The sequence below is a fragment of the Argentina silus genome (assembly GCF_951799395.1).
Source record: "Argentina silus genome assembly, chromosome: 6".
In the NCBI taxonomy this organism is placed as follows: Eukaryota; Metazoa; Chordata; class Actinopteri; order Argentiniformes; family Argentinidae; genus Argentina; species Argentina silus.
This window is the reverse complement of record NC_139660.1, coordinates 17,803,230-17,813,435: the sequence shown is the minus strand read 5'-3', so window position 1 is coordinate 17,813,435 and position 10,206 is coordinate 17,803,230. Positions and strand designations below refer to the sequence as shown.

At 45.6% G+C, this 10,206-nt stretch overlaps 1 protein-coding gene across 4 annotated transcripts in view; it reads left to right on the top strand.

The window, feature by feature from the left end:
* The window catches only part of pik3r3b (phosphoinositide-3-kinase, regulatory subunit 3b (gamma)), a 131,688-nt gene extending 127,774 nt beyond the window's left edge, over positions 1-3,914 (top strand). For all 4 annotated transcript variants that reach the window (XM_083671470.1, XM_083671472.1, XM_083671471.1 and 1 more), the window contains 6 exons: positions 660-785; positions 965-1,107; positions 1,395-1,571; positions 2,213-2,287; positions 2,611-2,781; positions 3,664-3,914. In XM_083671470.1, coding sequence (XP_083527596.1) covers positions 660-785; positions 965-1,107; positions 1,395-1,571; positions 2,213-2,287; positions 2,611-2,781; positions 3,664-3,862 — 891 coding nt within the window. In that variant the 3' untranslated portion in view covers positions 3,863-3,914. The remainder of the gene's footprint in view (positions 1-659; positions 786-964; positions 1,108-1,394; positions 1,572-2,212; positions 2,288-2,610; positions 2,782-3,663) is intronic.
* The last annotated feature ends 6,292 nt before the right edge of the window (positions 3,915-10,206 follow it).

Below are 10,206 nucleotides of genomic sequence, written 5' to 3'. Positions count from 1 at the left end.
TTCTCTTAACTTTCTCCACACCTCGCATCCTTCCCCCTCCCTTCCTCTCCTGCACTGCCTGATGACTTGAGGGGGGCTGGGGGGGGTGGAGGAATTTTTCCCAGGCAAAGTGCCGAGGCAGCAGGAATCACACGGTGTGAAATATGACCCTGCTTATTCGCCGCTGCGCACCCCGGCTCCCTAAATAATTGCACACATCCACGATGTCGAAAGGCCGTCGCCGCGTTTATTTCTTTTCCTCGGGTTCCCCCCCGACCCCCCCCCCCCCCCCCCCGGTACCTCCGCTTGGCGGCGGGTCAGGCGCCACGGTGGTCATTACTCAGGGACTTCCTCTCAGATGCCCGGCGCTCCGACCCGTAGCACCTGTACCGGGGCATCATGGGTCGTTTATTAATGAGGCCTACAAGGAGGGGGGAGGGAGGGGAGGGGAGGGGGGGTGGAGTGGAGGGGAGGGAGGGGGGGTGGAGGGGTGGAGAGAGCAGTTAGATTATTCCCTCAGTCCTCCAACCTCCTTCTCGCTCTCTCCCTTGCTCTCTCGCTCTCTCTCTCCTTTGCTCTCTCTCTCGCTCACGCTCTCTCTCTCAGTGTTTCGTATCGATACTCCTCTCTCTCTAACACACTCTCTTCTCTCCTCCTCCTCCTCCTCCTCCACTCTTCAGGATCAGCTGGTGAAAGAAGACAACATTGACGCCGTTGGGAAGAAACTCCAGGAATATCACAATCAATATCAGGAGAAGAGCAAGGAGTATGACAGGCTATATGAGGAATACACCAAGACCTCACAGGTATGTACGCACACACACACACACACACACACACACACACACACATCTGAGATTCTATGTTAACACACACACACACACACACACACACTTATTGATTCGTGGATTGATTAGCGGGGTAAGACCTGTAGCAGGGTGAGGAGTGGAGGCTGATGGTCTGTGATTGGTTGACCCCCTGCCAGGAGATTCAGATGAAGAGGACGGCCATCGAGGCGTTCAACGAGACCATCAAGATCTTCGAGGAGCAGTGTCACACGCAGGAGCGCTACAGCAAAGAGTACATCGACCGTTTCCGCCGCGAGGGCAACGACAAGGAGATAGAGAGGTAAAAACACCCCTCTGACACCACCCCCCCACACACACCCTTCGTCTTCTAAAAGTCTTGATTGGTCAGGGCTGCCCCAATAGGAATACACTCTCTCTTTTGTCGCCAGGCGAAGTAGTAATATTTATTATCAAGGAAAAAAAGGTTGTTATTATCTAGATCTGGAACAACGTGAAGCTTTCAGCAGAATGACAGAGGCGATGTTGATAGTGTTTATGGTAATAGTTATGCTGTTGATGTCAGTGGCCTAACCTCCCCCCCCCCCTCCCCCCCCCCCCCCCCTCCAGGATCATGATGAACTATGAGAAGCTCAAGTCTCGGCTGGGGGAGATCCATGACAGCAAGGTGCGGCTGGAGCAGGACCTGAAAACCCAGGCTCTGGACAACCGGGAGACGGACAAGAAGATGAACAGCCTCAAGCCCGACCTCATCCAGCTCCGCAAGATCAGGGACCAGTACCTTGTGTGAGTAGCCCAGACAACTAAGGGGTTAACCCTAGCGTGCTTACTTCATATAAGTCTCCGCACAGACAGACAGTGTTGTGGCCATATTCTTGTTCTACCTCACGGCCTGGTATCGTGGGATTGTGGAACTTGTAGTCCTAGGAAAGTTGGAGTTCAAATGCACGTGTTTCTACTAGGAACGGTTGGTGTCCTCGTTCGGAAGGGCAGGGCAGGGCGGGGCGGGAAGTGAAGGGGTTCGATGGAGGGTTGCGGCGATTGTGGAACTTGTAGTCCTAGGAAAGTTGCGGGTTCAAATGCTATTGTTTGTAACACAAACGGTTGGTGTCGGGAGGACAGCGCAGGGAAGCAGTGAAGTGGTTAACTGGAGGGTTGCCATATTGGAAGCTTGTGTTTCCTCTTAGTAAGCCTCCTATAGGGAGGGGAGTCCCCTAGGTAACAGCTCTAATAACATTACCAGAGCTGGCTCCAACTCAGCGCTTGTGTAACGGCTGCTAATTTGATACCTTTTGTTTTGTAGTTTTATTTAATGTAATCATAATGAATAATGTATGAAGCCCTTTTAACTTTTAACTTGATGTTAAAGTAGTAATTTTATTTCCTCTCTCGTTTGCGTCCCCTTCCCTCTCTTCTCCCTCCTGCAGCTGGCTGAATCACAAAGGAGTGCGTCAGAAACGAATTAACGACTGGCTGGGGATCAAGAACGAGAACACTGACGAGTAAGTGTCTTCTCCATGGCCTCCCTCCCTCCCTCCCTCCCTCCCTCCCTCCCTCCCTCCCTCCACGCCCAGCCCAGCCTGGTTCTGGAGACGCCCGGGTCACACTCCAAACATGGACCTAGCATAAACATCTCTCTCTCTCTCTCTCTCTCTCTCTCTCATAAACAATAAAATACTATCAATACACCCTTAATGCAAACTTAATGCAATACAAACAATCATAATCATATCATTAATGCAGTGACTCCATCATTGCAAGTCCCCTGTCTTAACCATGTGTTTTTCTCTCTTCTGTGTGTGTGTGTGTGTGTGTGTGTGTGCAGAGGGTACTTTGTGACCGAGGAGGATGAGAACCTTCCCCACTATGATGAGAAGAGCTGGTTCGTGGGGGATCTGAACCGGACCCAGTCAGAGGACCTGCTCCTGGGGAAGCCGGACGGAGCCTTCCTCATCAGAGAGAGCAGCAAGAAGGGCTGCTACGCATGCTCCGTAGTGTAAGTGATCAAGTGTTCACTACAACTATGCATGCTCCGTAGTGTAAGTGTCCAAGTGTTCACTACAACTATGCAAGCTCCGTAGTGTAAGTGTTCACTACAGCTATGCATGCTCCGTAGTGTGTGTTCAGGTGTTCACTACAACTATGCATGCTCCGTAGTGTAAGTGTCCAAGTGTTCACTACAACTATGCATGCTCCTGCAGTGTAAGTGACCAAGTGTATAGAGCTGTTATACATATTGTTTATTTCAAATCAGACTTTATTTACATTGACAATCGATTGCAATTAGGGCTGTAAAATATATTGGATTCCTATAAACGATTCATCAACCAACGCTTAAGTCGGCAACTCATTTTTTAAGAAGATTCATCAGAGTTGTGTATATCAGATCAAGCACAGTTAGTTGAAGCTCAGATGAGTGATCTGTACCCACGTTAATGAGAGTGTTCACCAAGGAAGCTCAATTCATGCAATTAGCTCCCTTTTGTCTCCATCTATGGGAACGGCAATGGCTGTTCGCTCCATTGATCTGGAGGCTATCATTTCATTGTTAACTTGTAAAGTACCCTATTACTCCCACTACTCGTTGTTAAAGGAACACTTCATGGGTTTATTGTCTAGAAATGTTTAGAACATCTCTGATGATTAATTGCAAGATGAGAAATAAGATGAAAAATGTCCACATTAGATTCATCGGTAGATTAATCAACTAATAGGATTTTTTTAATTTATGAACTGACAGCACTAATTGCAATACATCACTCTTTATTAAAACAAGAAGACAGATAAATCAAGAAAGACTAAATGCTATTTCTTCAGTGTGTGTGTATACGGTATGTAGCTGTATCTAACATGCTGTTTGTCTCCTGTCTCCCCGCAGCGTTGAAGGCGAGGTGAAGCACTGCGTCATCTACAGCACGCCGCGGGGCTACGGCTTCGCTGAGCCCTACAACCTGTACAGCTCCCTGAAGGACCTGGTCCTCCACTACCACCAGACCTCCCTGGTCCAGCACAACGACTCACTCAACGTGCGCCTGGTTCACCCTGTCTACGCACAGATGCCCTCTGGACGCAGATGAGCCTCATCCCCCCACAGACCTGACCACCAGCCCAGGGACCCTCCAGGGGTGGGGGGGGGGTGGGGGCAGGGCAGGGGTGAGGGGGCGAGAGGGAGAGAGGCCGAGAGGCGAGGGGGGAGGGACTCAACCAAACAAAACCAGAACCCTAACGAAAAAAAATCCGAAACAAAAAAAAACATAAACACTTGCTGCAACACATGTCAGCCACCTTGGAGTTATATATATTTTTACTAGAACAATTGGAGGGCATTCTTTCTAAAGACTGCTTGATTTGCACAAGGAAGTTTTAATGTTTGTGAATGTGAAAACGGAAGGAAACAGAAGAGGCGAGTTTCAGGTGACCCACTGCTCCCTAAACTCCAGCTGGGACTTTTTTTCAGAAAAAAAAAAAAAACTAAAACGCTCCATTCTTTAGCTTTTTGGCTTTGTTTCCTGTCATTGCTCATAATGATTCTTTTTATTTCTTTGTTTTTCTTGTTGTTTTTTTTCCCGTTTTTTTTTTAGAAATTCTTCTTGTTTACTCCTGCTTGTTTGCTAAATGCAAGAGATGATGTGGAGTGTATGTTTCTCTGTCCCTCTCCGTATGAAAAGCAAAAACAATGTAGCATAACAGATAACAGCCACTTTTCTGAGTGCCCCTCCACATAGACTGCTGCTGAAGGGTAGGGGGGAGGGAGGGAGAGGGAGAGGGGGAGGGAGGGAGGGGATAGTTGATGGGGGGCCACAAGCGAAAAGGAAAAAAAAAGTTTTGTAGTCTTAAAAGAAAAAAAAAGCTTGCTTTTATACTAACCGTAGAGAGAGAGAGGAGGGTTGTTTTCTTGCTTGGCTGGATCATATTTCCTTTGACACATGTAGATGGTAACGTTATACAGTCCAGTACAGAGACCAAAGTTGGCATTGGGGGGGAAAAAAGGAGAATCCACCATTGTGTTTTTTACTAGTCTCTTTGAATGGAGAGGAGAGGAAAGCCAGTGCTCAGTTTGATACCACACATTAAACAGAGTTTGGGCCCAGTGCTCGTGCACTATAAGCTCTGAGAGGTTCCGTAACCAAATGGTACGCACAGAGACGGCAAAGTGTGGCCATGGACGTGGTCCAGGAAGCACTTATCTAAGAGGAGAACCCAGCCAAGGCAGCACGGTCCGACACCAAATCCCAAAACGTGAAGGAAAACTAAAAAGACCGAAAAGAACTTGAAAACACGTTTTATGTGTGGTTTTAAAAGAAACAACAACAATATGTATATGCTAATGTCTGTTGAAAACTGGGGACTGTTTGTATTGGTTATAGAACCTTTTGAGATAAGCTTTGTTTTTGAACTGTTAGTGTACAAAAGCAAAGCAGGTAGGAGAGGTCCCGAGCTGAAGACATGCTTTAGATGATGAAAACTTGAAGAACGTGCAATCCAACATTGTATTATGATTATATAGGTTAGCAGCCAGGCAAAGAGAGCTGCACTAAACCAGCTCTGGGGCTCAGAGAGATAATCAAAGTGCACAGTGAAGCTTTTGAAGAGAGATTTATTTTGTTGTTTTGTTTTTTTTTGTTTTGTTTTTTGTGTTTTACTCAAACTTCTTACCGGTGCTTGACATTATAACCAGTGGAATACATTTCTGTTAAAGAAAGACAATACCATCGCACAATAAAATGTTTCTAAAAAAAAACTTCAACCTCAACCACAATGTGCAAGTTGCAGTGTATTCAGTAACCTCTCTTCCCTGAAATGAAACTCTCCATTCCGATTGGCTGTTGTCCTTTTGGATTCTGTCTCGCCATTGGCTGAGTGAGTGGCTTCCCCTGACACAATGGGCTAGTGTGGTATCTCTGACCTTGGGGGCCTGCCTCTCCCAGACAGTTGTCCCCTCCCTGCCTGTGTGCTCGTCTAAGGCCCTATTTTAAGGTCTTGCTGACAGGAGAGGTTAGCGGAGCATGCTAGGTCTGATTTAGTCACCCTGGGGGAGAACAAAGACAGCTTTTGTGTGTTGGTCACACTCAGCCCTGGTCTGGGAGGAGCCTCCTCCAATAGGCCTGCATCTCTTTGGTCAAACATCTGGGCTCTATTTGGGATACGAAGATACCACTCAAGCATCAGTGTAGGAGCGGCTGATATCAATGGTGAGTGTAGTTGTCCACCAAATTAGAACCTTACAACCCGGGGGGGGGGGGGTTAGAAACTGGTTACAATGTCCAACAGCACCAATCGTCTGCAGTGTATTTTCTACCAGTATAAACCAGTATGAGGAAGGTCGCACCAGTACTCAGTGAGTGAGTGAGTGAGTGGTTGTTGGGTCATTCTATGGGAGCGTTAGGTACAGTTGAGGAGTAGGCCATGATCTAGTGGTGAGTGTGTGGTGGAAACGTTGAGAGTGAGGATGACGATGATGATACAACCTTGGGTTGTAACCTGCCGTGTATCTCTCCTCTATATCCTCCAAAGGCACCCATAACCTTGAGTGCATCACCTTCATCTGCCCCCCTCCCCCTCCTCCTCCTCCCACTCCCCCCTCCTCTCTACGCCCTTGGTGCAGTGCTCTAAGATAAGCCAGATGAGACAGTGTGTGGGGGTTGGGGGGGGGGGGGGGGGGGGGGGGGGGGGTTAGGGTCAAGTGGAACCAGTCAGAGCTGAAGGCACTCCATAGGGAGCGTGTGTGTGTGTGTGTGTGTGTTTGTGGGGGTGACTTAGGAGTCTGACTCTCTCTCTCTCCTTGGTTCTATCCTCCCTCTCACTCCCTGCCCTTCCTGCATAGCAGCAGCAGCAGCAGCAGTCTGAGGTGACTTTCAGCTCCGTAGAGGCGTGAGCCCTTGGTGATGTGGTGTTCTGGCGAGGGCTGGGGGTCAGAGGTTGCAGTGAATGTACAGCAGGAACAGACTGCTCTGTTACGACGGTCTTCTGTGTCCCTCTAATCTCTGTTTCTGGCAAAGACCCTCAGGATGAGTAGGATGCTAGCCTACCCCTAACACCCTCGTCCCAAGACAAAACCACCACGTGTTCTGAGCTGGTGAAACCAGGTTTGGTGTAATAATTAGTATTACACATTCACACATTCACACACACACACACACACACACACACACCCACACACACACACACAGTCAGTAAGCTAGACCTCCATGACTTTGTCATGGGTGTCTCTGCCTCAGTGGCCCCCCCTGCTCTGTAGGGTTTGTCCTCTGAGGCTTTCCGTAGCTCTAGAGCCTGCGTACCTTCACATGGAGTCTAGGATCCTTCCGTATCCTCCACCATGGTTTGAAGGGTGTTATTTAGTTACATTTTGGTTTGGTTTCTAACCGGGGAACCCTAAAGGACCCCGGACTCTATTACTTGAACTATTGCATTGCTCACTGTTGAATGTCTTTATATGAAATATACATATATTAAAGAAGAGAAGAGATCCCTGATTTGTTTATTGGTGAGCAGGACTGGGTTGACTTTTAAAGATATACGACAGATTTGTGCGTTACAGATACGGAGATCATATATAGCTTCTTCGCCAGGAGGGAGGGAGCTTTTTAAAAAACGTTCTCAGAAATATGCTTCGATTTTGGGCTTTTTCTGAAATTGCACGAGAGAAGACGTTGTGTGTGTGACTCATCTGAACACTCCACAGTCATATTGCGTAGCGTTCTGCTATGAGATCAGGTGTCCACCATACTTCACCACAAAAAATACATTTGTAAGGGTTTTCTTTTAGTTTTAGTTTTGAGTTATTTAGCTATTCTCCTTTAGACTTTTCCCCTGTCATTGAGACCAAAGATTTAAGTTTGACTTCATGTTGTCCTGTAGATATTGATAGTTTGAAAGGGATGTTTAAACATATTACATATTACTTTCATTGCCTTGCTTTCATCAGAACTCAGAAGTTTATATGAAACAGTACCAGGGGAGGCTGGTGGACGTAGAAATCGGAGGACGGGCTCATTGTAATGTATGGAATGGAATGAGGAATGTTATCAACCACGTGTTTGATACCATTCCTTATTCCATTCCATGTATTACAATGAGCCCGTCCTCCGATTTCAACCTCCATCAGCCTCCCCTGAACAGTAGCTAGTAGGTTGTCTGAGTGAGTGTGTCCCATGTAGTTAGCTAGGATCTTATGTTAATTATGATGATGATGATGATTGTCATTATCGTGACAGCTATTGTCATGGAATATGCTAGTGTTGTGTTATTGGGGACATGGGTACCTGGGTGATAGTTGTTGAATGGTATACAGTGGAACAGTCCTTACGAAACAGTGTGGTTGAGGATAGTTTGCCACTCAAATCCTCTCACTCTTTTGTCTATTCAAATGAACCATAGTTTCCGTCACACCTAGAAGCATTGAAGAGACCTGCCCTCTGATGGCACGGTAGATTCATTCACAAGCCAGGGTTTGATGTTCATTGGTTAGCCATTCTCTGGGTTCATACTTGTAGGTCCATGTGTGCCATTGGAGTGATCGATTCCTTTTCTTTATTTTAGTCAAGATATTGAAAGACATCTTTATTTACCAAAAAGTCCCAGCGTATGTCTCCTTGTTTTTTTTTGTTTTTTTTTCTTCTGTCATATATCGTCATATATTTGCACATGTTGACTTAGCTGAAGATATTGTTTCTCTCCCCTCTCTCTCTCTTTCTTCTTCGAAAGTTAAGTGTATGTGAAACACACACACACACACACACACATACACACACATTCCCCCTTGTATTGGGAGGTTCTCTGCAGGACAGAAAGCAGACTTCAGTGCAGGCTTCCTTCCTTCCTTCATTCTCTTTCTCCAGAAAGCATGCAATATCCTTTCCTTTTCTGTCAGGGTCTGGGACAGAGAGTTGCGTGAGCTGAGGGGTTTGTTTGAGGTGTGTTTTTACGAGAGAACGCCACATGTGTGTTTCTAGAACTACATCGGGGTTTTAGTGGGGAGGAGATGTGCACATACTTGGAGAATCTTTTGGAGGGAAAAACATTTCAAAGGGGTTTGTGGGGATGAACCAAATTATCTGTTACCCTAGTTAACATTTTTGGACTGTTTTTTAGTTTTCTGTTGGAAAACAAAACACTAAGTTAGACTACAGGACCAGGTTTAGGTTTACGATGACCACCAAGGACTGTTAAATAGCAATTGTCTGTTCTTCTTCTTGCCCCCGAGCAGTTCTGCAAAGTTTTATTTGCAGCCGGGTTTGAATATGTTGTGCTTCTCACCAGGAGTCGTGTGTGTTCTTACCACTGCTATCTGATCACAATTACCCAGCACAGCTTCAAGGAGTACAGCTTCTTATAAAAAAAAAAAATGATTTAAAAAAGAAAAGAAAAAAAAGAGTTTTAAAAGTGTATATCACTCTTTCCCCTTCTCCCCTTTTGGCATACGTACAGATCCAGCATGCATCTTTGGTACTCTTGACTGTTGTTTTTGTGTATAAAAGAAAAATTTACAAAAAAGAAAAAAAGATGTTTTAAAAAAACAACTGTTATTTGTCTGTTTATGGTGTATTCAGATCTGAATTTAATATAGCTAACTAAACAAGTCACTGCTTACAGCCGAACCAAGTTAGAGTCCTATTTATGTCAGTTGTAAACGTTATAACAATGTAATACTGAGAAAGAGGAACATCAGAAACAATACAAACATGTATGTTCATTATAGTTTGCTTGGAATTCATCAGTCTCGTCATATAACAATATATGTGAATGTTTGAGACATATGCTTTGAATGTTTGACTAGTAAAGCATTCCACAACTCTGAACTTGCATAATCAAACAGTTATTCTTATTTCACATTGTTTTTATTGTTGTAACACCAGCAGTTTTTTGTTGTATATCACCACCACCACCACAGCTTACAACATTTCATAGACACAATACAAGCAATAAGATGTTAGGCTGCCATTTGTCCCCATACGCTTATTGTATCCTGACAATTACTGCAAATGAACTCTCAATCACATTCTGTTGTTAGTGTGTGTGTGTGTGTGTGTGTGTGTGTGTGTGTGTGTGTGTGTGTGTGTGTGTGTGTGTGTGTGTGTGTGTATGTGTGTGTGTGTGTGTGTGTGTGTGTGTGTGTGTGTGTTTCTGGTTCATGGTGGTATCGTTGCACATGGGTAGTGAGAAAGATGATGATGATGACGACGATGATGATGATGTCCTCTTGTACAGCCGTGGATGAACGGTTCTCGCAGCTTCTACAATGCCACAACCCCCATGGCGACCAAGAGACCTCTTTCTCAGTATTCTACAGCATCATACCTTGCTTCTGAGGCTTCTAGGTATCCCTTCAGTTACGTTTCCCTTATCACAGTACACTTCTCATTCTTGTATCTGTTGCAATAGTTTGTATTGGTTGTAGAATCTCCATTTGTTATGAGCA